This window comes from Trichechus manatus, unplaced genomic scaffold, assembly GCF_000243295.1.
Source record: "Trichechus manatus latirostris isolate Lorelei unplaced genomic scaffold, TriManLat1.0 scaffold00069, whole genome shotgun sequence".
NCBI classification, from domain to species: Eukaryota; Metazoa; Chordata; class Mammalia; order Sirenia; family Trichechidae; genus Trichechus; species Trichechus manatus.
In genome coordinates this window covers 1,628,849-1,653,859 of record NW_004444005.1, presented here as the reverse complement: position 1 = coordinate 1,653,859, position 25,011 = coordinate 1,628,849, and the positions used below count along the sequence as shown (strand labels likewise).

Sequence of the window (25,011 nt, the reverse complement as noted above, 5' to 3'; positions counted from 1 at the left end):
GGTAGGAGGGTGTAAGAGTTTCATGGTCCCTTCTTTGCCTTCCCCAGCACATTGTGCCCTGAGTTTCTAGGAAGAGCCTGGCACCCATCACCAAGCTCCATTGCCACGTGTCAGGGTGATGAGGTCCAAAATCAAAGGTAGCAGTGATGTGAATCTTAAGGACAGCCTCTGCTTCCTGGCAGTAGTAAGGTGGAGAGGTGGGAAGAGCAGAGGAACCAGCTCCCCTTGTCTCTTGGTGGGGAGGTACGTCCCCAGTGAGAGGTTGAGGAGCACCCCTGGCTCTCCATTCTCCAAGGCGGCCCCTTGCCTGGGAAGCTCCAGGTCAGCTGTTGGACTGCTGCTGTCCAGTGGCACAGCACTGCCACATAGTGGACACTGGTAGTACTGAAGCCCCCCAAAGTGCAAACCGCACCCCCGCCCCCGCCTCGGGGTGCCACAACTCAGACTGCCTAGCGGTCTCTCTTGGTAGCCCCCAAGGGGTAAATGGGGGGAGATGAGTAAAATGGAGTAGGGGCGCATTTCCAAACCACACTCACTTACCCCCCTCAGTTTTCTTCCTTCACCTTCTTGAAAAACCTGGGGTATAAGGAGAAAAGCTAGCGTGAGGCCAGCCCCAGGGAGTTCAAGGGATGGGGGCTTTGGTCCTCTCATTTAAAATCCGTAAGCAAATGTGGTAAGGAGGACAGGGGTTGGAACTAAGGTTGCTGCACTCACTTTGCTTTGCTCTCGAAAGTCCTTAGCTCCCTCATTTCCCACTCCACTAACAGAGAGGTCTGGCTGAGACCGCATCACTTCTAGGATGCCCCAAATTTAGACAACTCTCACAGCTGCCTGAAAGGGAACTTGCAGAGCTGGGTCCAAGCCCTCCCAAGTCCCATGCCCTTCTGCCAGCCTTGATGGCCTCTGCCCCACTACGCGATTGCATCACTGCCACCCCCCACGTTTCTGGGTTTCCCCCAGACACACAGTAATACCACCCCACCTCCCCCACCCCACGCTCTGGCCTTCCTCCGTGTTGTGCTCCAGTCCAGTTGGACTCTGGGCAGCCAGCGTAGGCAGAGTCAGAGGGTGACTTCCGTGCCCCAAGGCGTTGCCACCTCTGCCTGTCCTCCCCATGCCCCACCCATATCCGAGCCCAATTGATAGAAATAAAGAGCCCAAAGTACTCCTTCTGGCTCAGAGGCCCCAGAGGAATCCCCACTGGGACACTTAGCTACCTCATGGGAAATGCTGTGGCAGTGGCGGTTGGGCAAGCTAGAAAGACTCGAGGTACGCAGAGACGTGGCCCTTCCCACCTGGCTCATATGGAGTCCCCTCCCCCGAGCCCAGACCTTGGGGACTGAGCATGTGAAATCATCCGCTTTCTTGCATCATGCGTGTCCACATTATCCCCCCACCCCCATACCCCTACCTCAACCCCCGCCACCATGGCCAGATGGTGAAACCGGAGCTCCAAGGGGGGACCTCCACCCCCTGCAGGGGCCTGATGGGCAGCACAGCTGTCCAATCCCCGGGCTCAGAGGGTAGGTCTGCCGGCTGACCGCTAGGTGGGGGAGCCCCACACACCAGCTCAAAAGAGGCCCCAGATCAGTAGTCAGACATAAGCTGTGAGGGTCAAACTGGCAGACAGAGCTAAGCACAGCTTCCCATCGAACTATCCAATGTCTGTCTTCCTGAGTCCCAGGCAGTAGAAGACAGGTGGCTCTACCCTTCACCGGGGGTAGGTGTGGCACTGGTGTCTGCTGCTGCTGTGCCCACGTTGGCCCTCGTGCAATCAGACTCAACAGAAGGAGCAACTGCCATAGGAACTCCTGAGCTCTCGACCCAGGGCCGTTCACCAGGAGCATGAGGCTCCCTGAGGTCCCACTCCAGCTGGTGTTGCTGTGGGCACTGGTGTGGGCACAGGAGGCAGGGTCTGTATGTCCCTCCTGTGGAAGCCCCACATTGGCACCCCAAACAGAACGAGCTCTGGTCCTGGAGCTGGCCAAACAGCAAATCTTGGAGGGGCTGCACCTGACCAGTCGTCCCGTAATAACCCATCCTCCACCCCAGGCAGCACTGACCAGAGCCCTTCGAAGACTGCAGCCAGGAAGTGTGAGTCCAGTAAAAGGGGAGGAAGTCATCAGCTTTGCTACCATCACAGGTGGGTGAAGGAGAGACAGAGAACTGACAGGGAAAGTGAGGCAGAAGGGGAGCCTGGCAGAAAAGGTAGAGGAAGCAGGGTATGGTAGAAGAGGGAGGAGTTGGGCGGGGACTGGTTGCGAGGCTGCAAGGCAGTCTCTATGTCTTCTGAAGGTGGGCTGAGGGAGAGCAGTGGGCAAGGCTTAGGGGAATCTCAGAGGAGAGCTTCATCTCTGCTCACGGTTCTCTTTCCCTTCTCCATCTTTTGGGCAGACTCCTCTGCTTCAACCTGCAGCTCCATGTTCACCTTCCACCTGTCCACTCCTCGGGCCCACCGCTTATACCACGCCCGCCTCTGGCTTCACATGCTCCCCACCCTTCCCGGCACCCTTTACTTGAGGATCAGCCGGTGGAGCACAAGGAAGAGGCGCCGAGTGTCCCGCACCTTCCTGGCTGAGCACCAAATGAATACCCCAGGCTGGCACGCCCTGACTCTGCCCCCTAGTGGCTTGAAGGGTGAGGAGTCAGGTGTCCTGAAACTCCAGGTGGATTGCAGACCCCTAGAGGGCAATAGCACAGCTGTTCAACCACAGCAGCGGTTCCTGGATACAGAGGGTGACCAGCGGCCCTTCTTGGAACTTAAGATTCGGGCCAATGAGCCTGGTGCAGGTCGGGCCAGGAGGAGGACCCCCACCTGTGAACCTGAGACCCCCTTATGTTGTAGGCGAGATCATTATGTAGACTTCCAAGAACTGGGATGGCGGGATTGGATCCTGCAGCCTGAGGGGTATCAGCTGAATTACTGCAATGGGCAGTGCCCCCCGCACCTGGCTGGCAGCCCAGGCATTGCTGCCTCCTTCCATTCTGCTGTCTTCAGCCTCCTCAAGGCCAATAATCCTTGGCCCTTGGGTATATCCTGTTGTGTCCCCACTGCAAAAAGGTCTCTGTCCCTCCTCCACCTTGACCGTAATGGCAATGTGGTCAAGACAGATGTGCCAGATATGGTGGTGGAGGCCTGTGGCTGCAGCTAGCAAGAGGACGTGGGGGTTTGGAGTGAAGAGATCAAGTCAGGTGTTCCCAAGCAAAGGGCATCTGTGGCTGAAGGCATCAGATTCCTGATCAACATCCCTACCCCATACGAGACCTGGTAGTCTGACTGGGCTGACCCCATGTGACCCAAACGGGCACCTTTCTGTCCAGACTCCTAACCTAGTCCACGCTGGTTGATGTGTGGAGAGATGGGTAAAGTGTTTCTTCCAAAAAGGTCTACCAGGAAAGGATGGTTTCCTAGCCTAATCTCTGTGAGAAAATGACAAGGGCAAGGGAGGGAGGGAGGGAAGAAGAAAGCAGAGAAAAATTACTTAGTCTCTCACAAGAAGAGGAAGTCCTCAGGTAAGGGAAAGAGGAAGCAGACAGAGGGCCCAGCAGGCCTGGGGCAGGGAAACAGGTTGGCCAGGGGTAGGGATTGTTGAAGTGCTTTAAGGGAGGGCCAAGAGGGAGATGGGCAAGGGGCTGAAGGTGGGTGTTTAGGAAAGCCCCAGAAACGGAAGTCAGGAGAGAAGAGTGAGTGCTGAGCCCCAGAGAAGTTTCTGTTTTTTCCTGGGGGGCAGGACCCACTGGGCAGACAAACATTTATACTTTCCTAATAAAAATGAGAAAACAAAAATCAAAACATGTGAGTAATGAAACAGGCTGGTGCTGGTCCAGAGCAACAGTTCTCAAAGTGTGGGCTGGGGACTCCTGGGAGGGTCCCTGAGACCCTTTCAGGGGTGCCCGCGAGTCAAAACTATTTCAAGATGTTGTTTGCTTTTTAAAATTTTCATTATCTTCGAAGCGTACAGTGGAGTTTTCCAGAGGCTGCGTGATATGCGATTACATCATCTTTCTGACGTTATTGTTAATGGAACGTGTGCTTGTGTAGTCTTGTATTTAAATTTTTTTCCATTTTAATTTCCAATATGGCAAATTGACATAAACCACATAAACAAAAGCTCAATACTTTTTAAGGGTATAAAGGGGTCTTGCGACCAAAAAGTTTGAGAGCCACTGGTCTAGAGAATTGGGTGGAGAGGGTATTCTAAAAGAGAGCTCCGATGGGGAAGTGGCATGTGGCTGGAATGAGCAGTGTAGGGTTCCTTCCTTTCTTTCTAGTGACCATTGGTCTGGCCTGACTCAGATGGGTCCCAGACCCTCTCCATATAACTGGTGTCTGGGTCAATGTCATGTGGGGGAGGAAGGTTCCAACAGGGCACCTTATCTATCTTCCCCCTCGTCACCCCATAGTTACTACCTATCTTTGTAAGACCTGTCCTCTCCCCAGCTTCATTTTTTCCCCATGCCCTCAGACTGCACAGTTAACCCATTGACCCTCCAGGCCCAAGGAGGCAGTCCTTGGAAGCAGAGCTGGGATGTGGAGTCTGTCTTGAGGGGTGGCAGAAAGGGGAAGGGACTCTTTCGCCCCACCATGCTTTCTCCCTTTTCGCATAAAGGCCACAGAGACTGAAATAGCTGTCCCTTTGCCTGCATCTGGTCACCAAGGTGACAAAAATCCAAATCCACAGGGCATTTCCCTTTCAGTTCGGCACTACAGCTCTGCACTACTAGCTGCTGCCAGTGTGCCCCTATGTTTCTCTGGGCTCTCACATCCGCGCCCTGGGCCCCTAACAGGGGTTTGGTGGGGGTGACAAGTGAAGCCTCCTGTTCTTTCAGCTTCCCCTGTCTCCTCCGCCTCCAAGCAGGCGCCGAGAGGTGTCATGTGCCAGATAGGCCAGCAGAGGGAGCAGAAAGCCCTGAAGAGCGGAAAGAGGGCACGCAGCGGAGAGGTGCGGAGGTGGCTGTAGTCTTCCGAACTTCCAGATGAAGGAAAGGGGTGGGGTGGGGTGGGGTGGGGTGGGGGGGGGGGGTTCTCCTGGAACAGTGCTTCTCGGGGAACAGTGATTCAGGCCCAGGGCCCTTTAGGTGATCTGTGAACACACACCCTGCACCCAGGCCTCAGCTGCTGCTTCTCTCTTCTATGCTCATAGACCCTCACCTTCCGCCCAGGGCCCCCGTCTTCCCCAAACCCCAACTCTGTCCTAACCCATCCAAGTTCCATCCAAAGGACGAAGCCACAAGGAGAGAGAATGCTGAGTTGACACCAATCAAAGTCGACAATTCTACCTGCAATATTTTCTAAGATGAACTTTTTCGTTGCCTCGTCTCAGCCCCTACCCCCTACCGCAATACATTGCCCAGTCTGTTTTTCTGGCTGGGGTTTAGGGCCTTTTCGTGGACAGCCGATCCAGGGATCCATGCCGGGATTTACTGCCTACTGACAGCAGCATGTTCAGCGAGGGGTGGGGGGGAGGCAGTATAGGGTCCCTCAAGGGAGGGGGAGGATCCTGGGGGTCCTGGGGGTGCAATAAGCCCGGCACCCCCTCTCTCGCTTCCAGCCACCTCGCCTCATCCTCAAGAACGGCAAGAGGAAGGGAAACAGGAGCGTTGTGAGGGGCGAGCGGGAAGAGCTAGCAGCTAGAGAGAGAAAAAGTTTTTGCAAAAGGAAAAAAAAGTTTGCGCTTCTCGCGGGTGGTCCCGGCTCGCGGCCCGGCGGGCTGGGCCGGCTGGAGGGCTGGGGGCCAGGCTGGGGGGGGTGGGGTGGCACTGAGGCTGCGCCGCCGTGGCACTGTCCGCCCCCCCCCCCCCGTACCCCCCCCCCCCAGCCCACACTCCAGCCCTGGACCGCGCATCCCAAGCCCCGCGCCCAGACGGAGGTGAGAAGGGGGGAGGGAAGGCGGGGGACCACCTGGAAGCGGTGGGGGAAGGGGCCTGAGGGGATGCTCTGCTTCCAAGGGATTCAGCCAGCCTAGAGGGAGACCTGGGCACAGGGGCAAAATGGGGGTGGAAGATCCTGGGGTGAGAAATTAGAAAGTTGGGATAATTTTTTTCAGTTGTAGCTCTCTTTCTCTGTATCTCTTTTTAGTTTCCTTTTTTCTTAGGAGTCTGATAGTCTGTGTGACTCTTGTCTCAGGCAGTTGTGGGTCTCTTTGTCTGCCTCCTCCTCTCTCATACATTAGAAACGCCTCACTTTCAGGAGTTGAGGTGAAGCGGCGAGAGGGACGGCTAGCTGGAGTTCTGCGTGGTACTGAGGGAGCTCCAGGTGTGTGTCTGAGCTCCAGGCAGGAAAACGTCAGTGTTTCTGAAAGGAGGGGACCGCGAAGGAGGGAGCCCTAGGTGGGACGGGGATGGGTGTGTGCGTGTGTGTGTGTGGTGAGCCGGTAAAGTCACTGGGGGCGGCTGGGCTTGAACCCCTGACCTGTCTTGTGACAGATGTGCCTGTGGGTGCATGTGTTTTGGGGGAAGGGAGTGTCTCCTGGACTAGGAAGGAGACTCGAGGGACTGCCCGGTGTCTAATCTAGGCCCTAGAAAGACTCCCCATGGAATTTGGACTCCTGAGTCCCAAAGGCTGTGGGCAGGGCGCCAAAGAGGAGGTAGGGAGACCTTGGCTTGACCCTCTGAACTCAGGACCACCAGGGCAGCTAGGGCTAGCTGCATGGAGACCCCTACTGGGGCTGGGCGGGACCACTGGCCACTGCCAGCCTGCGCATCCCGGTTGCCCTCCCCCTCCTCAAACGGGAGCTGGGGACCGAGGCCCCTCCTCTGGCTCAGACCACCCTGCCTGCCCTTGCTCCCCGCCTCTGAATCCTTTTTCAGGCCCCATGACCCCGAAACAATCCGCAATGGGCAACTAGCTTTGGGGACAGGATTAGGGGAGGTGGACCCCGTAGAGGGTACTGAGGGTTTTAGGGGGTTGGAGAACTGAGTTCTTCATAGGATAGGTCTTTACGCCCTAGTAGAGGGAGAAGGCGGGGCAATTTCCCGAGGGAGAAGTAGGAGGCAGGAATTAAGGTGGTTTTCCCTAGGGGGCGGGGTCCAGAGACCCCCCCCCCCGTTATCTCCTTGGCGTCCGCGTCCGGCGCACAGACCCCGCCCTTGACGTCACTAGGGGGTTCCCGGGGGTCTGGAAGGGATTAACCCTTGGGAAGCCGACTAGGATACCCGGGAACCTAAGGTGTCCTGGCCTTTCCCCCCATACACACCTTATTTTATTTACCGGGTCACTTTCTCTCCCTATATTTTCTGGATTATTCTTTATTCCCCCCCGCCAAGGGGATCCCCCACTCTCCAATAGTGCCCCCCAGGGCGCCACTGCCTGCTTTCTGGATGCACGGAGGGGAGGAGGGAAGAATGCGTCCCGCCCTCACCGCCCCCCCTACGGCTCGCTCGATTGGGCTCCCGGGGCGGGCGGGGGAAGCGGAGCCGACTGCAGCCAGAGCCTGCGGCGGCGACTTGGGTGGGCCGAAGAGGCACGGGGGCGGGGAAGGCGGGACCGGGAGCAGGGGGGCGGGGCCGACTCTTGGGAGTTGGGGAGCTGGGTTGCGAGGGGGACTCTGGAAAATAGGGAGACACATAAGATGATTCAGGGCTCAGGATGAGGAACCCTAGAGCTCCCTGACCCATCCTGAACTCTCACTCACATCCCTGAAAAACTTTGCTAAAGCTGGAAACGTTGTCGAAATTTTCCTTTTATTAGTGTGAAGGGGAAACGTGGGTGGGCTGTGGCACGCGTGGGCGAGGAGAGATGTCGCCCCATTTCCATCGCGGTCTCGGGTGGCTGGGCAGCAGGAAGATGACGGAATAGGCACTTTGGGGGAGTCTCTTTAGTGTTGGGGGGGTCGTTTGCGACCCTGCCTCCTTCCCCTGGGTGAGTCATAGAGGAAGGAGGCGGGTGAAGTGTCCCCCCTCCAGCTGCCAGCCAGCTGTGCCCCCCCCCCCCGCCCTCCAGCATAGTGCCAAGGTCGAGTTGGGAGGTCTTGGATGCGGGATCCAGATCTCGGCTTGAAAACGGAGGAGTTAGGAAGGGTACGGCCCAGGCTGCGGGGCTCGGGTTGGGTCCTGGGGTCCATGTTCCGCTCCCCATTTTACCCCGCCCTCACCCTAAATCCCAGCATCCCGGGATCACCCACCGCGCCGGCCGGACCGCTCCCGTTCATTCTCCACCCCACCCCGCCCCACCCCACCCTCAGTCTTGGGAGCACGAAAGACCTGGGGTGGAGTTTAAACTGGAGTTTGAGGAGAAGGGCGGACAACGGCGCCCTATCCTCGCTCACAACGCCTCTCTAAAGGATGATGACTATTCATTTTCCCAACGCCTTCCCTGACTGTCCTTTTCCTGTTCCCCCAAAGCAGAGACCAAAGGATGGGCGCCCAGATGCAAAACCACCCCAGGATAACATAGGCTTCCATCCCTTGTACCCAACAGACCCGAAGCTCCCCTCAAACCTTTCTCCCCTCACAAACCTCCCCTTCTACTCAGTTTTCTCCTAACAGGGAGAAAAGGGGCAGTTCCATGCGCCTGGCCCAACCAGCTTCTGTCTGGCCTGTGGCGAGGGCTCCCTCTGCCGGACCCTGGAGAGATTGTAGACAGCTGTCACAGAGCAGGGCAAGTGAAGAAAAGAGGTTGCGGCTGTAGAGCCCAGTGCTTGAAGTCAGACACCCACATGAGTTCCCCCATCCCACTCCTTAAAGCTTGCCCATGGCCACAGCCAGAAGAAGGCGAGGTCCCATGGCATTAAAATCGCTTGAAGCTCATAGGCACGATCATTCCATAACACCCGTCCCCCACATACACACATACACAGAGACCACCCAGGCAAAGCTCCACCCAATCCTCAGGATCCCTAAGACTGCTCTGTCTCTTTGGGACGGTTCTCCTTACATCCTCCCCTGCCCTCCGCCCCAGTGATGCTCTTTTCAACTCGATTTACCAGGGCAGATGTCATGGAGAGGGTAGGGACACAGGGGAAGTTTTGCCCAGGGTTCTGTGCCTGAGATAGTTATCCGATCTCCCCCCATCTCCCTTCCTGCCTTTATAACTTGCAGATATTGCTTCCCCTTCTGCAGTGTTCCCACACCCTCCTCTGAAACACCATGTTCAACTCGATGACCCCACCGCCAGTCAGTAGCTATGGTGAACCCTGCTGTCTCCGGCCCCTCCCCAGTCAGGGGGCCCCCAGCATGGGAACAGAAGGTCAGTGCATATGCCAATCCTTGGGCCTTGAGGACTTGGCAGATCTCCTCACCTGGTTGCCTCACCAGGGATCCCTCTCAGATACACCCCCTGCTCCATGCCAGTTTCCCATTTACAGAAGATTTGAGCCCTCATACCATATGGGCTTGGAATTTGGGATCAGGCTTTGCTTGGGGTTTCAAGGTGAGGCCTCAGGTGTCCTCCATTCTCATCCCCCATTCCAGCTGTCTCTCTTTTCTAGGACTGTCTGGTATAGCCTTCTGCCACCAGGCCAGCCTCATGTCTGGCCCCCACAGTTATGGGCCAGCCAGAGAGACCAACAGCTGCACCGAGGGTGAGGCCTGAGGCATCGCCTCCTTCCCTGTCTGTCCCTCTGGGACTTGTCCTGAGGGAGAAAGTGGGAGGAGTTGGAGGAAGAAATGCTGGGAGATGGAGCAAGGGGTCAGAGCATGATTAGGAGGTCACAGATGAGGTCGGCAGGGCAAAGCAGAGTCAAGTGTCATTTTTTTTCCCGAGAGTCAGGACCCATGGGATGGGTGCATAGAGATACATGTCCCTTCAGCATATCTATGTCCCCTGTCCCCTGCCCCAGCACCACTCTTTCCTCCTCCCCGGAGTGCAGTCAAGTTGACCAAGAAGCGGGCACTCTCCATCTCACCTCTGTCGGATGCCAGCCTGGACCTGCAGACAGTTATCCGCACCTCACCCAGTTCCCTCGTGGCCTTCATCAACTCTCGCTGTGCATCTCCAGGGGGCTCCTATGGCCACCTCTCCATCGGCACCATGAGGTGCAGGCAGTCGCGGGCTAAGAGGTCCCTCAAAGACCTTACCAAACCCCATTAAAAGCTTCAAGCCCTCCAAACCACCTGACCCTATTTGAATCCTTATTTCAAAGGCAGTGAAATCCTTCTCAGTACTTCCCAGGGACTGCCTCAACCACTTCCCATACCAAGTCTTCCAGAAACCCTCCAAATAGCCCAAGAACTCCTGAGACGACCTGAGATGATAGTCATAAGTAACTGCCTCCCCTCCTCCTCCTCTTCAGCCCATCTCTGGGATTTCCACCCCAGATGAATCACCAAAAAGGGACCTCGCCTTCCTTTGGGGTCCAGCCCTGTGGTCCCCATGACCCCACCCGAGGTGGAATGATGCAACATCCTCAGTCCCGAGGACCCCTCCCAACCTGCCAGGTGAGAACTCCCATATTGCTACTTGATTTCCCTCAGCTCAGGGTGGTGAGTGGTGGGCTTTTCAGGGGAAAGGTGAGGAAAGGAAAGGGGATATAAAAGTTTTCCATACCAGAAAAATAAAGGGGTGTGGGTGCTGGGGTTCACTCCTTGGGGTTGAACCAGACCCTTCCAAATGAGATCCCACCTTTCACCCATCCCATTCACCAATGCAATCTGAGAAAGAAGTCTGTACCAAATCCAGGGGTGGGGCACGCAGGGCAGGGGGACCTGGCTGGGTTCCTTCTTCCGTCTACCCTCATCACCCTCACCTCTTCCCTTGGGGAAGCTGAAGTCTGAGCTGGACATGCTGGTTGGAAAGTGCCCGGAGGAGCCCTTGGAAGGTGACATGTCCAGCCCCAATTCCACAGGCACACAGGTATGGGGAGGAAGGGGATTTTTACCTCTGGGACGTGAGCAAAACAAAAGCTGTCACCCAAGTGACCCTAGGATTGCCTCTCCTGCCCTAGGACCCCCTGCTGGGAATGCTGGATGGGCGGGAGGACCTGGAGAGAGAGGAGAAGCCTGAGCCTGAATCTGTGTATGAGACTGACTGCCGCTGGGATGGCTGCAGCCAGGAATTTGACTCCCAGGAACAGCTGGTGCACGTGAGCCGTGGGGCAGGGCGGGGCGGGACAGGATTGGGTAGTAGCTGGAATGGCTGGCTGGAGCCTGTAGGAGATTCTGAGTGGGACATCTAGAATCAGGCTGAGGGCAGGAGGTCAGAAGATACTGAGCTCAGTGATTGTGTGCCCAGGTGGGTAGGCAGAGGCTCAGTAGCTATAGCTTTAGAAAGTTGGAAGTACTAAGATGTGGGAAAAAATGTTCTTCCTGACCCTTCTTCCCCCATGAGGTGGAGCCATGGAGAAATACAATGAGGAGGAAGAATAACGGTGGAGGGAAGGTCTGTTCTGGGTCTCAGGGTCATAGGGAAACCTTGGAGAGCCTTCTTGTCTTCTTCCCCAGCACATCAACAGCGAGCACATCCATGGGGAGCGGAAGGAGTTCGTGTGCCACTGGGGGGGCTGCTCCAGGGAGCTGAGGCCCTTCAAAGCCCAGTACATGCTGGTGGTGCACATGCGCAGACACACGGGCGAGAAGCCACACAAGTGCACGGTGAGGCACTCACTTCCCCAGGCAGTGCCTTTCCTGGGCCCTCGGTGCTTTTGCCCTCCTAGGCCCCTACCTCTATAAGCAAATATCGAAAATATTTTATGACTGTGTTGGTCTAAAGAAGAATGTATTAGTATATATTGAAACATTTTCTGTGACCTAAAATTTTATTTTTTCCCCTTGATTTTAAAAGAAATGAAAACATTTTCATGGGTTCCTAAAAGTCTTGTGGGCCCTAGGCACTGCGCTTCCTACTCTGATAAGCCTGCATCAAGGACAAAAGACACTCTCCTTCTTGCCCATTTCCTATGACACAGTCATCCTAAGACAGTCTGAGATCCCATGCAGGCCTGACCAGGAGATGCTTACTGCCTCAGCTCCATGTCCCCACAGGCCAAGTGCCTCCAGTTACCTCTGTTCCCCCAGCTCTCGCCTGCCCTTGTCTGTTAATTTTGGGGACTGTCCTGAAGCCCCCCAGTGCTCTCCCATCTTGGGTTATATTCTCTGATGTATGTCCCTTTGGAGATTTAGGGTTTCGTCTAATCTCCATGTCCTGTCCAAGAGCTATCCTTTGACTCTCATGCTCCTCTAGTTTGAAGGGTGCCGGAAGTCATACTCCCGCCTCGAAAACCTAAAGACGCACCTGCGGTCACACACAGGTGAGAAGCCGTACATGTGTGAGCACGAGGGCTGCAGCAAAGCCTTCAGCAACGCCAGCGACAGAGCTAAGCACCAGAACCGAACCCACTCCAATGAAGTGAGTGCCCCAGCTAAGACCCTCCTCCACGGGAGAAGCCACCTGCCAGGGAAATTCTTCCATAAGAAAGCCCTTAGCCCAGCACCCACTCCACAGAGGTGATCACCCCATCTCTATATAGTTCACTCAGAGAAGGCCTTTCTTGAAACCAAGGATTCCCACTTAGCACCCCTCCCCCTACCTCCAATCAGCCAAGGGGCTAACCCGAAATGGACTCATTCTACCTAGAGGAGACCTCTGGCCCCTTCAACCTCTGAGTTCAGGAGGCTTCACAGCCCTGGGTTCATCCTCGTCTTTCCCTAATCTTTTTTTCCCAATCTTCAGTTTTTCAGGGCTCAGTTTTCCTAATCTTCACCTTGATCCCTGCATCTTTTACTCCCACCCCAGTGGGCCAGGCCTCATTACTTCCTTGGGGTCTGTGTGTCCCTCCCTTATCTGCCTTGTCCCCCACTCGATGCCCTCACGGCTGCCCTTTCTCCCACAACCTCTGCCTTCTTCTACATTGATCCCCCTGCCATCTGTCTTCACTCTCCGCTCAACAGAAGCCGTATGTGTGTAAGCTCCCTGGCTGCACCAAACGCTACACAGATCCCAGCTCGCTCCGAAAACACGTCAAGACAGTGCATGGTCCTGACGCCCATGTGACCAAGCGGCACCGAGGGGACGGCCCCCTGCCCCGGGCACCATCCCTTGCCACAGTGGAGCCCAAAAGAGAGCGGGATGGAGGCCCCATCAGGGAGGAGAGCAGACTGACCGTGCCAGAGGGTGCCATGGTAAGACAGCCCAGGCAACCCCCTGCCTCCAGACCCCAGCCTGCCCTGCTGACATCCTTTTAGTCCACCCACCCCGCCCATCCCCCCTCAGTAAATCACTCTCTGTAGCCAGTAGTCTAGCCTCAGTGTTGCTCCTTGGACTACCCCAAAGCTAGGGATTTTAATTTACTTACTTACTTAATTGGTTCAACAAACTCTTTCTTACATAGCACTTAGTATAGGCAAAAGGTTGGTGGTTTGAACCCACCAGCCACTCAGCAGGAGAAAAGACCTGGCAGTCTGCTTCTGCAAAGATTACAGCCTTGGGCCATTCTACTTTGTCCTATAGGGCTGCTATGAGTCCGCATCAACTTGACAGCACACAACGACAACATAGTCAATATTGCTCTAAGCCCTTTACATGTATTATTTCACGTCCTTCTCACAAAACCTTCAAGAGAAAACAATTATTATTCTCCCCATTTTCACATGAGGAACTGAAGAATGGAGAACTTGCCCACGGTCATAAAACTAAGAGCAGGAATTTGAGCCCAGGCAGTCTGTGCTCCAGTCTAGGCTCTTCTCGTAAAACAAGTCTTCTCCAGTGACCCCAATCTCTTAGCTGCTCAGCCCTGTCTTCAGCTAAAAGCCTCCCCTCAGCCCCAGCAGCCACTGGGACACAGGCTTCAGCCTCCCACCAAGTTCAGGGAGCTGTGGGAAGAGGGGAAGGGTGCTGCCCTCAGCCCTTGTTTCCCCCACAGAAGCCACAGCCAAGCCCTGGGGCCCAGTCGTCCTGCAGCAGTGACCACTCGCCAGCAGGCAGCGCAGCCAATACAGACAGTGGTGTGGAAATGGCTGGCAATGCCGGGGGCAGCACTGAGGACCTGTCCAGCCTGGATGAGGGGACTTGCATTGCTGGCACTGGTCTGTCCACCCTTCGCCGCCTTGAGAACCTCAGGCTGGACCAGCTGCATCAGCTCCGGCCGACAGGGCCCCGTGGCCTCCAGCTGCCCAGCTTGACTCACACCGGTGAGACCTGGGCGTGGAGGGTGGTTGCTGGGCTGATTCCACCTGCTGTTAGGTTAGGAGGAGGTCACCCTTCAGTGCTGCCACGTGGTACCTATGTGCAATTAGAAAAGGATCTCCTTTCCTTACAACACATTTCCATCTGTCAGAAAACTGTTGTAATATATAAATATACAAAATCTATAATGTGAATGCTGTCCCCAATGATTGTGCAGTGTACAACCTGTACAACTGTTCACAGTGGCCCCAAATTGGAAGCAGAACAGGCATTCGAAAAGTAGGAGACACAGCTGAGTAGTTACGGTTACGGAGCCTGTCTCTGGGATTCTGGGAAAAAGCTGTCCCATGGGTAGATGTGGTAAGAGTCAGGGGTTCCCTGACAACCCTGCCTTTTCTCCCTTTCATTTTCAGCTACCCCTGTGTCCCGCCGTCTGGGCCCCCCAGTCTCTCTTGACCGCCGAAGCAGCAGCTCCAGCAGCATCAGCTCAGCCTATACTGTCAGCCGCCGCTCCTCCCTAGCCTCCCCCTTCCCTCCTGGCTCCCCACCAGAGAATGGGGCATCCTTTTTACCTGGCCTCACACCTGCCCAGCAGTACCTGCTCCGGACAAGGTATGCTTCGGCCAGGGGGGGCAGCACCCCACCAACTGCAGCACCCAGCCTGGATCGGGTGGGGAGTCTTCCTGCACCTCCTTGGAGAAGCCAAGTGGAGTATCCAGGATACAATCCCAATGCAGGGGTCACCCGGAGGGCCAGTGACCCAGCCCGGGCTGCTGATCGCCCTGCTCCAGCCAGAGTCCAGCGGTTCAAGAGCCTGGGCTGTGTCCACACATCTCCCACTGTGGCAGGGGCAGGACGGAGCTTTGATCCCCACCTCCCAACCTCTGTCTACTCACCACAGCCCCCCAGCATCACTGAGAATGTCACCATGGACACTAGAGGGCTACGGGAAGAACCAGAGGTTGGGGCCTCCATGATGAGCAGTGGCGTGAACCCCTATATGGACTTCCCACCTGCTGACACTCTGGGATATGGAGGACCAGAGGGGACAGCAGTTGAGCCTTATGGAGCTAGGGGTCCAGGCTCCCTGCCTTTTGGGCCTGGTCCACCTACCAACTACAGCCCTAGCCCCTATCCTGACCCCAGCCCAGAAACATGGAGTGAGTTCCCCTCCCACTCTGGGCTGTACCCAGGCCCCAAGCCTTCAGGTGGGGCCTACAGACAGTATCCTCGACTTGAACATTATGGACAAGTGCAGGTCAAGCCAGAACAGGGGTGCCCAGTGGGTTCTGACTCTACAGGACTGGCACCCTGCCTCAATACCCACCCCAGTGAGGGGCCCCCACACCCACAGCCCCTGTTCTCCCATTACCCCCAGCCTACCCCTCCCCAGTATCCCCAAGCAGTCCCCTATGTCCAGCCACTCCCTGATTACTCTCCTTCAGAACCCAGGCCTGGCCTGGACTTCGACTCCCCTCCTCACTCCACAGGACAACTCAAGGCTCAGCTTGTGTGTAATTATGTTCAGTCTCAACAGGAGCTGCTGTGGGAGGGTGGGAGCAGGGGAGAGCCCCCAGTCCAGGAACCTCCCTACCAGAACTCCAAGTTTCCAGGGGGTTCTCAGGTTAGCCCGAGCCCTGCCAAGTCCTCCATGGCTACATATGGACCTGGTTTTGCACCCAATTTGTCCCATCACAAGTCAGGCTCCTATCCCACTCCTTCACAATGCCAAGAAAATTTCGTGGTGGGGGCAAACAGGCCTCCCCATAGGGCAGCAGCACCACCCCGACTTCTGCCCCCATTGCCCACTTGCTATGGGCCCCTCAAGGCAGGAGGCTCCAACCCTAGCTGTGGCCATCCTGAGGTGGGCAGGCTGGGAGTGGGTCCTGCCTTGTACCCTCCTCCAGAAGGGCAGGTGTGTAACCCCCTGGACTCTCTTGACCTTGACAACACTCAGCTGGACTTTGTGGCTATTCTGGATGAGGCCCAGGGGCTGAGTCCTCCTCCTTCCCACGATCAGGGGGGCAGCTCTGAACATACCCCACCTCCCTCTGGGCCTCCCAACATGGCTGTGGGCAACATGAGTGTCTTACTGGGATCCCTGCCTGGGGAGACTCAATTCCTCAACTCCAGTGCCTAAAGAGTGGGGAATCCCATCTATCACAGATCCTCATTTCCCAGAGAAGGGGGGGTTGTGCGGTCTTCATAGTCCCCTGCATAAGAAACCCCAACGATGCGAAGTATGGGCTGGGGCTGTATATAGTCTGTATATATTTTGGGGAGGAATTTGATAATGACACTATTTCTTGATAATAAAGAAACTGCATCAGAAAGCCTTGCTTGAAGTGATATCTTGGGGAAGGGGTCATGACAGGGAATAAGAAGAGAAGCAAGTATTCTCTCTAAAGCTCCTGTACCCCATCTCAGTCCCTAGGGTCAGACTCACAAAGACAGTCATTTGGGAGACACAGGATTTAAAGGGATGTCCTCAAAACAGGACCTCCTCCTCAAAGGGCACCCAACAGAGATCACTGGAAATACTCTTTGCCTTCTGCTCCTTGCTCAAGTCAAGGGAAAAGGCTGGTGAATTCGGTGAGCATCAACTGGACTAGCTGCCCAGGGTAGAGGGCGTGGGCAGCGGGGTCAGATGTCTCCTGCTCTGGCCGAAACAGGGTGGGTCCAAACACAATTCCCAGGTTGTGGGGAGTCATGCGGTTCTTATCTGAGTGCGCTATCACCCTGCAGGCAAATGCCAAAGGAAAAGGATGTAAGGGAGCAGCTTTACCATATCAAATAAATAAATTAGCACGCTCAGAGGTGCCTTGGAAGAAAGTCCTGGCAATCTATTTCCAAAAAATCAGCCATTGAAAACTCTATGAAGTACAGTTTTACTCTGACACACACAGGGTCATCCTAAGTAGGAATTGGCTTGATGGCAACTGGTTAAAGATTTAAGCAGGGAAGGGTTCACTCTGAGATCCTTCCATGGGGTGGCCGAAGGAAACCAAGGAGAATGCCTCAAGGGGAATGGAGATGGGACCAGCGGAGAAACCTTCAGGAACTAGGATACAATTCTTTCTTTCCAGCTGCCAGGACTGCCCCTAGAGTCCTCTCTGCTCACAATCTGGGAGGCTTTAATTCAAGTAGGAAGCCCTGGTGGCGCAGTGGTTAAGAGTCTGGCTAACCAAAGGGTCAGCAGTTTGAATCTACCAGCTGCTCCTTGGAAACCCTGTAGGACAGCTCTACTCTGTCCTATATGGTCGCTGAGTTGGAATTGACTCGGCAGCAATGGTTTTTTTTTTTCTTTTTTAATTCAAGTATACATTCCCTCTTAGAAGTCATTGCCTTGGCCCAACTCAGCCAAACAAGCCATTATCACTGTCCTGATGGGAGACAAAGAAGCAGAGGGAAGGAAGAGATAATATTTCCCTTATTTCTCTCATAGCATCCCTGAGCTTGTCTTGGTCCCTATTTCCCTGTTTGATTCTGACCTATCCAAAGGCTTTGATCCTGGTAACACGTCCCCTACACAGAGGTTGCCTGTTACCTTTACCTGCCCACTAAACTTCGGTGTTTTGCTACTGTTACAGATTGAATGGTGTCCTCCCCCAAATACATGTTGGAATCCTAACCCCTATACCTGTGGATGTAATCCCATTTGAGAATAGGGGTTTCTTTGTTATATTAACGAGGCATATCAGTACAGGGTTTGTCTCAAACCTAATCCATTGTGGAGATATACAAAGCGCAGCCTAGGCACAGAAACAAGCAAGCACAAGTGGGCGACAGATAGATGCCAATGGAGGTCTCCAAGGGACCCAGGGTATCTAGAGAATGGGGGCTACAGAAGTTCAGACAAGGATTTTCCCCCAGTGCAACAGAGAGAAAGGCTTCCCCTAGAGCCGGTGCCCTGAATTCAGACTTCTAGCCTCGATTCTAGCTTATGGCTACCATGTAGGACAGAGTAGCACTGCCCTATAAGGTTTCCAAGGCTGTAATCTTTATTAAAGCAGATTGCTGCAACTTTCTCCTGCAGAGTGGCTGGTGGATTCGAAGCACCGACCTTTTGGCTAGCAGTCAAGCGCTTAATCGTTGTGCCACGAGGGCTCCTTTCTACCCTCCTAAATTGTGAGAGACTAAGTTTCTGTTAATTAAAGGCACCCACTTGTGGTATTTCTGTTCTGTCAGCCCTAGGAAACTAAGACACCTTCACCCTAACTGAACATGTCCGACTCCTCCGTCCCCCAGCACAGACAAAGATGTTTAGTCTTCCTGACCTGCACAAATGCTCCAGGAGGTACCGTAGAGTGTCATGGTTGGGCTTTGGCATAGAGCCTATTAATTCTTGTATTTGGGAGAGGCGCTGCTCTGATTCCGCGAGGGCTAGAGAGAGAGATGGGAAGGGCATGGGAGTGAGGTTAGGAGAGGTGCTAGGACAGGGTGGGTAAATTCACTACTCTTTTCCATGCTTATGGAAGACGTCATTAATCAATCACAGCTTTCTTTTCCATTCTGCCCAACTAAGCTTCAGAATTCTTTTCTACTCAGTACTCTAAACATCTACAAATAAGCAACTGGAGTTGGCACATGAGTTGAAAATATTTTCCATCTCTGTACTCAGGATGGGACCAAAGAGTGTGAGGGAACTGCTAACCCATTCTTCACCACTCACATCCCCCCGTATCAAGGGTATTGCCCAACGCTCCCATCCCTTACCAAGTGCAGCACGGAAATGGGGCTGCAGCACTGGGGGCACCAGAGGCTGGGGCAGCTCCCTAAGAAAAAGCTTCAGAGCTCCAGTGATCACATGAATGTCATCCCACTCGACACTGTCCAAGTCTAATCGTCCTTCTGGAGAGAGACGGAGATACCAGGGGGATTCGGGGGGCCCACGAGGGGCCAGAGGGAACCAGAGATGGAGAGATCAGGAGTTCAGGAGGAGACCGAGTCAAGGCAGACCACAGGAATGCCTAGAAGTCCCACAGTGAGGCAAGACAGCAGAAGTGGGGATCGGGACGACCCTCCCAGGAACAGCATACGGGGCAATCCACAGGGAGCAGGAAGGGTGTGGGAAGTTTCAAGGATCTGAGAGGCCTTTCATTTAAGTACCTTGTCCTGGCTGTTCTGGGAACAAGTATCTCCCATCGGAGGTGACTGCCCGCTCTGCAACATGTATGAGGAGAGATCAGGAGCTAAAGCATGCAGTCCCAGCCAGAGGACCTCCCTGTTCTGCCAGCTCCCTCACTCTAAGCCCACCTGTGGTTCTGAGGCATGAAGTTCTTACTACCACCACTTGCCCACAAACCTTCTCACCTCTGTCCACTAGGAAGCGAAGTTTCTGGACCACTGCCAAGTTCCCACTTACTCGGTAAATGCCATCCACATCTAGACCTAGGAGATAAGGCAGGAAGTAGATAAAGCTTCCTGCCCTAAAATGTGTGGTGGAGCGGTAGTGGGGGGTCTTCGAGTGGAGAGAAAGAAGGGCAGTAGGAAAATGGGTAGGGGAGAGGGGAATTCTAGGCCTTGGCCTGTCGTAAGGGGAGATTCTGGGATCTCTGGGGAAACGACCTCTCTTATCCACAGCAGCAATGCAGAGCCGCACAAAACTGGGCACCGTGTTCCTTTCCCGCTGGCACAGTGATTCCAACTGGCAGCCGAACACCTGGTCTGAAGAGGCACAGAATGAGGTGGGAAGCCAGTGTCAGATTCACACGTGGAAGTTCTCAGGACAGGCTTTCACTCCCAAGAAGGGTTGGCCTCCTGGCTGTGTGTGCCAGGCCTGGGAGAGGAGGTTCACCTTCTGTCCGCCCCAAACCCCTCAACATCTGAAGTAGTGGGAAAAAGCAGTGGTCTCAGAAGACCAGCTCTTTAGTTCTGGAGAGCCCTGTTCTGAGCCTCGCTTGAGTTTTCTATGAAATGGACTTGCAAAAACACTAAAGCAGGCATGTAGGAGCAGGGCGCCAGCTCGCCAACCCCACCTCACCTCGGAGCAGACCCCGCTCCTGCAGGCTTTGCAAGGGCGGCCTCTTTGCAATAAGCCTCTTTAGTTTGCTCCGCACGCGGTTCTGCTCTGTTCCTTCCGGACACCGACCTGTAGGAGCCAAGTAAACTAAGAGCGTGAGAACAGCGGCCTCGCAAAGCAGGCGCTAGAATTGGTCGCTGGCTCCGCCTCCCCGGCCCGCCCCTTACTGGAGCGTCGACGACTGCTGAGCCGGAGCAGCGGCTTGAGCAAGGGCTCTGCCTCCTCTTCTTCCTCATCCTCCCCGGCACTCAGCTCCCCCAATTCCGCCGGCCCCGAGCCCGACAGACGCAGCTCCAAGGGGTTCTCTCGATCCTAGACCCAGACGGGCGGGGCGGGCCAGGTCGGTGGAAGGGAGAGACGAGAGAAATCTGCACCCCTAGCTCGAAGCAAGGAGACCCTAACGGGCTACTGGGGTCACATCTCAGCCCCACCCCACGGCTCTACCCCGACACCAGGCTGCCCACCCCCCCGCCCTCTGAATTCTGTTGTCCCTGCCCCGGCCCCTCTCCAGTCTTGGTCCTGCGATCTTCTCACCAGTCGGTCGATGACCGCCCGCAGCGCGCGGTGCCAGGCTCGCAGCTCGGTCTCATGGTCTGACTGCAGCAGGAACTCGTGTCCAGGGACCGTGCGGATCTGAGGAGCCGGCGGGGAAAGGCTTGGGTCAGCGGGAAGGAAAATAAAAAGCAGGGAGGGGGTTAAAAAAAAAGCAGGGAGCCAGAGAAGGAGATCCATGCGGACGACTGGGGACGCGCGCCCCTAGGGTCAGGTGGGCTTTGGGAATGCGTCAGAGGGCACTCACGTGAAGGACGTTGCGGCGGCTGGACAGGTGGCGACCGTGGGCCAGGGCCGCCCCGCGAAGGTCCACGCTGCTTTCGGGTCGGCTGCCCGCTGGCCCCTAACAATTAGGGTAGAAACTGAGGCCACGCGTTGTTTCTCTCACCGCCCCCCGCCCCCCCCGCAACCAACACTAGGTGGGCTACGAGGAGACGGGAGGCTGTGACCCTTAACTCCTTTACTTCCTTCCACCACCCCTCACCCCTAGAGTTGGCCTGAGGCTGGAAGAAACTGCCCGCACCCTTGTTGCCTCCCCCCTCCTCTCCCCTCTCTCACACTCACCCAGCCCGAGGAGGGCACAGTCGACGGTGGCTCTCGGTAGAACACCAGGCTGTTACCCGCTAACACTACCCAAGATGGGCCCCAGTTCTTCCTGCAGGGACGGTAGTGGTAGTGAAAAGGTCATTTCAGAATGCCATGCACGCTTCCGACACCCTTTATTCCCTTAGTAACCTAACCGCCCCAGGCCCCTGCTGTAGCTCGGGTTCTCCTCACCTGAGCTTGCGCCCACCCTGGGCGATCTTGGTCATGTTCAGCAGCCCCGATTTTTCCACCTCCTGGGAAGTGAACAGGGTATCAAGGTGTCACCTACACACCCCACAGTAGCCAAGGCGGTTCCCCAGGGGGTCTCCCGGAGTGAGCTCCTTTAAGGTTAGTGGGCTGGGTAAGAGAGGATACCCAGTGAGCGCTCAGAAACAGGAAGATGGTTATGGAGGAGAAGGAATTGGGGAATGGGGGATGGAGGATTTTGGCATTCACAAGGAAACGGGAGACTCACGTGGGGGTCGTCCAGGAGCTGCGGCAGAGGTCGTGGGGGCTGCAAGGCTGGAGGCGGTTCTGAGGTGTCCAGCCGGCAGGTTTGACCGCAGAGGCAGCGTGAGCCCTGGGGGAGGGGATTGGAGAAACAGGTGGGGGAACCTTCAACTTCAGAGTCCCTGGCTGTAGGGGAAAGAGGGGTGCGAATGTGGGTGAGAGGCAGTGGATACGACGGATAATGGAAAAAAAAAATGTCCTGCATAAAAAAGAAAGTCATAAAATGTTGGCTTTTCCTGTACGTGATTAGGAGGTGGGAGGGATCTCACCTGAGGGTCAGGCAGTTCTGGTTTCTCTGTGTCAGATCCTGAGCCCTTTGCTTGAGGTTGCAGGGCACCGTTGTCCCTATTGAGGGCCTGTGTCGCCTCCATGGAGCCAGGGTTCTGGGGTTGGGGGAGGGGAAGGTGAAGCTACATCCAGATGCCACCTCAACCCGTTCTCAACACCCTTCTCACAATTTCCTGATTCTTCTGACCTTCTGAGAACCCCGGAGAGAAAACACACTACCCTGCGGCTCAGGAGGGGGAAGGAGGAGGTTATGAGGACAGTTTAATAAACAGGAGGGACGGCCTCACCGTTTCTCGGGAGCAAGTGCGGCGAGGGGGCTTCCAGGACTTGCAGCCAGTCAGCGAATTTATGTAAAAGCAGCGTCCAGAGCTGGGGTCCAGGTGCTGCTCCCAGGAGTCCAGCCTTTGCAGAGGGGGGCATGCAGGGCCTGGGGGTGGGGACCGGGGACAGCGGCGAAGTTCCACCAGGTTACAGTACACGGGGGGCTCTGACATGAGGGGCTGGGGCTCTGCCTGCCAGGAAAGGGGAAGAAAGAGGTGGTTAGCCTGCCTGTGCCCCTCCCCATCTTCTCTCCACCTGACACCTCCTCCTCCTCCCTCCGCCGCCATTTTCTCACCACCAGCTCCTGGCTGGGGTGACTCGGGTACTAGAGGAGAAACCCTAGTCCCCAGCGTTTGTTTTTTTTTTAATTCCCTCCCTCACAGTCTTCTTTGCTTTTCTCCTCACTTCCTGTTTCCAACTTCCCTCCTCCCCTACTCCACCCCCACCCCAGGGCCACAGGAAAGGGGAACAGGCTTTTCATGTGGGGGAGGGTTAAGGGGAGCGCCCCACCCTCACATCCTGCAGGGTGAAAGGAGAAAGGAGAGGTCAGAGACCTCAGCTAGGGGAGCATGTGGGAGGAGGGGCATTTTCCCACCCACTAGTAAGAGAGAGGGGAGCGGGTGAGTCTTAGGGAAGAGCTGGGAGGCTGCTGAGGGCACTAGCTGGTGACCAGAGCTGGGAAGACAAGACACAGGAAAAACCCTGCTTCTGGGGCAGGAGTTGGGAGGAAGACAGAGAGAAAACATAGCTGGGTTGGCCTTCTTTCAGTCCCTCTATCTTGCAAAGCTCTGTGTCTTCTGGGGCCTTTGCTGTCCCCTCCACCTAGATGGCCTTACGGCTGCCTCTTTCTCCTTATTCAGAGTCAGGTGAATGTCATCTTCTCAGAGATGCCTTCCTAGGCCACCTTCAGTCACTCTCCACCCCATTTACTCTTCTTTGTAGCACTTATCAGTTCCAAGGGTTATCTTGCTTATTTGTTTACATATGCGTCTATCACTGGGAATCTCTTAAGGGCAGGGCTTCTGTCTGTCTTGTTCACTACTGTGCCTAGAACAGGGCCCAACAGTGAATATCTGTTGACCACCCATCTGCAGAAAAGAACTGTGACTCACCATGTTGGCAATGGCCTCTGTCAGCAAGTCTCCCTGGGAGAGGGACCTTCCACTTGGTCCTTCCTGGGGGGGCTTCAGGAGGCTGGGCCTCAAATTGGCAACACTGACACTTCTATAGATTTTGGGGGGAAGAGGAGGAGGCTCCTTGGACGTAGCCTGAACTCTGCCTGGAGGTGCCTGAGACAGGTGCAGCTCCTCCAGGGAGCCATGAAACAGCTTTGACTCTGGGACAGAGAAATGGGGGGTGGGGGTGGGGGTAGTGATCAGAGGCATGACTTTTCTGGGTCCCCCATCCTGGGGCCCGTTGTGAAGATAAGGACAGAGGGAGGCTGTGGGAAATGACATGAGACGTGTAAAGCTTGGATTAGGATGCATTGGCATGGAGACACCAGGACAGGGATAAGGGCTAGGCTGATCAGAGGGAAATAAGAGAAGGGGGTAATCAGAAGCCTGGGGGAAGGAATTCTTTCAATGATTCCCAGAAGCAAGGGAGACAGGAAGGTGATGAGGGAGGGCCTACTCACCAGGAGTCAAGTGGGACTGGCTGGGGGTGATGGTAATTGGGCTCTGAGAAGGTGTAGCTTCCTCTGTCACATAGGCAGCTGGGACGAAGATGGGTCTAGAGCTGGAGGGTGCTCCCAAGCGCCTTGCCAGCCACCAGCCTGAGTTGGTCTTTCGAAGCAGGAGGAACCTGTCCCCTTCAGCCAGAGACACCTGCCGCCCATCTGCCCCAGTGTAAGTGAAGGCATAAAGGGCGCAGAGCTGGGATCCCTGAGAAGGGCCTTGGGGTCCTAGCCCAAGGCTCTCCCAAGTACTTGGCCACCACCGGCCCGACAGCATCGTGGTCAGCACTATCACCTGTGAGAAAAAGGGGCATTAGAGGTCCAGAAAGGGACAGCACTGGTTGCCTCAGGGCAGAGGGACATGGTTCTGAAAGCAGTGTCAGGGGAGGTGTGAGAGGAGAGGGTGAAGCAGAGAGGCTGGGTATGGGTCAGCGGTAGACTTTGGGGACTGAGAACTCCTGGGTGATGTGTCTGGTGAGGAAGTATATGAATAAGGTGAGAGAGGATGTGGTCAGCAGCACCGTGTGGCTAGCCCGGCAGGAAATCAGAGGAGATGGCCTAGCTGCGTGACATTCTTTTATGTACCTTGTGGGGCCCTTTAGAAGATCCAGGGGCTGAGAGAGCTGGTCCTGGGTGGCGGTAGGAGTCTCGAGCTGTGCACAAGAAGAAAACAAAGAGAAAGAATCAGATACAAGACAGAAACACAGGAAAAGAGACAGGAGGTAATGACACAGACAGAAAGAGTTTGTGACCCTGCCTTTAATTTTCATAGGCACCAATGTTTCCATTACCGATCACCTCAGACCTAAAGCTGCATGCTTCCTGTGCAGACTCAGACAGCCAGAGAGTCAGAGAAATAGTAAGACCAAGTCAGAGAGAAAAAGAAAGTGTCTGGGAGAAACACAGAGGAGGTCAGAGTTAGAGGCAGAGGTGAAAATACCTTCCCACTGTTGTGTAGCTGAGAAGCCTTGATACTATCGATCTGCTACATATAAACCT

At 55.3% G+C, this 25,011-nt stretch overlaps 3 protein-coding genes across 4 annotated transcripts; 2 read left to right on the top strand and 1 right to left on the bottom strand.

Moving 5' to 3' along the window:
- Positions 1 to 1,783: 1,783 nt before the first annotated feature.
- On the top strand, positions 1,784 to 3,152 carry INHBE (inhibin subunit beta E). The gene is made up of 2 exons (XM_004379886.2): positions 1,784 to 2,143; positions 2,395 to 3,152. Exons 1-2 carry the CDS (start codon positions 1,846 to 1,848, stop codon positions 3,150 to 3,152), a joined length of 1,056 nt encoding a protein of 351 aa, XP_004379943.1. The 5' UTR covers positions 1,784 to 1,845.
- Positions 3,153 to 8,210: 5,058 nt separating this feature from the next.
- Positions 8,211 to 16,228, top strand: GLI1 (GLI family zinc finger 1). The gene is made up of 11 exons (XM_023734543.1): positions 8,211 to 9,187; positions 9,429 to 9,521; positions 9,780 to 9,975; positions 10,233 to 10,377; positions 10,703 to 10,792; positions 10,884 to 11,021; positions 11,380 to 11,529; positions 12,119 to 12,283; positions 12,826 to 13,056; positions 13,797 to 14,064; positions 14,473 to 16,228. The coding sequence occupies exons 1-11, from the start codon at positions 9,088 to 9,090 to the stop codon at positions 16,197 to 16,199; spliced, it is 3,303 nt and encodes a 1,100-aa protein (XP_023590311.1). The 5' UTR covers positions 8,211 to 9,087; the 3' UTR covers positions 16,200 to 16,228.
- A 5-nt stretch (positions 16,229 to 16,233) lies between these two features.
- Positions 16,234 to 24,688, bottom strand: ARHGAP9 (Rho GTPase activating protein 9). 2 transcript variants are annotated; one of them, XM_004379882.2, is made up of 18 exons: positions 24,598 to 24,688; positions 23,974 to 24,307; positions 23,450 to 23,673; positions 22,304 to 22,528; positions 21,998 to 22,111; positions 21,694 to 21,798; positions 21,411 to 21,472; positions 21,198 to 21,288; positions 20,881 to 20,976; positions 20,616 to 20,714; positions 20,249 to 20,393; positions 20,043 to 20,150; positions 19,628 to 19,726; positions 19,373 to 19,450; positions 19,169 to 19,222; positions 18,776 to 18,910; positions 18,337 to 18,442; positions 16,234 to 16,798 (listed from the first exon to the last, which is right to left on the bottom strand). In XM_004379882.2, the coding sequence occupies exons 2-18, from the start codon at positions 24,287 to 24,289 to the stop codon at positions 16,627 to 16,629; spliced, it is 2,229 nt and encodes a 742-aa protein (XP_004379939.1). In that variant the 5' UTR covers positions 24,290 to 24,307; positions 24,598 to 24,688; the 3' UTR covers positions 16,234 to 16,626. The 2 variants fall into 2 exon arrangements, with proteins under 2 accessions (XP_004379939.1, XP_023590310.1); XM_023734542.1 differs by lacking the exons at positions 23,450 to 23,673; positions 23,974 to 24,307; positions 24,598 to 24,688 and adding an exon at positions 22,633 to 22,734 and having other exon boundaries at positions 16,238 to 16,798.
- Positions 24,689 to 25,011: the final 323 nt, after the last annotated feature.

What these genes read in the sequence shown, in the direction of transcription:
- INHBE (XM_004379886.2), top strand. Translation starts at nt 1,846, where the DNA reads ATGAGGCTCCCTGAGGTCCCACTCCAGCTGGTGTTGCTGTGGGCACTG. An exon ending in CAGCTTTGCTACCATCACAG is followed by an intron (nt 2,144 to 2,394) that starts GTGGGTGAAGGA and finishes TCTTTTGGGCAG; the next exon opens with ACTCCTCTGCTTCAACCTGC.
- GLI1 (XM_023734543.1), top strand. Translation starts at nt 9,088, where the DNA reads ATGTTCAACTCGATGACCCCACCGCCAGTCAGTAGCTATGGTGAACCC. An exon ending in CTCTCCATCGGCACCATGAG is followed by an intron (nt 9,976 to 10,232) that starts GTGCAGGCAGTC and finishes CCTCCTCTTCAG; the next exon opens with CCCATCTCTGGGATTTCCAC. An exon ending in GACCCCTCCCAACCTGCCAG is followed by an intron (nt 10,378 to 10,702) that starts GTGAGAACTCCC and finishes CCCTTGGGGAAG; the next exon opens with CTGAAGTCTGAGCTGGACAT.
- ARHGAP9 (XM_004379882.2), bottom strand. Translation starts at nt 24,289, where the DNA reads ATGCTGTCGGGCCGGTGGTGGCCAAGTACTTGGGAGAGCCTTGGGCTA. An exon ending in GCACTTGCTCCCGAGAAACG is followed by an intron (nt 22,112 to 22,303) that starts GTGAGGCCGTCC and finishes CCCCAACCCCAG; the next exon opens with AACCCTGGCTCCATGGAGGC. An exon ending in CAGAACTGCCTGACCCTCAG is followed by an intron (nt 21,799 to 21,997) that starts GTGAGATCCCTC and finishes CCCCTCCCCCAG; the next exon opens with GGCTCACGCTGCCTCTGCGG.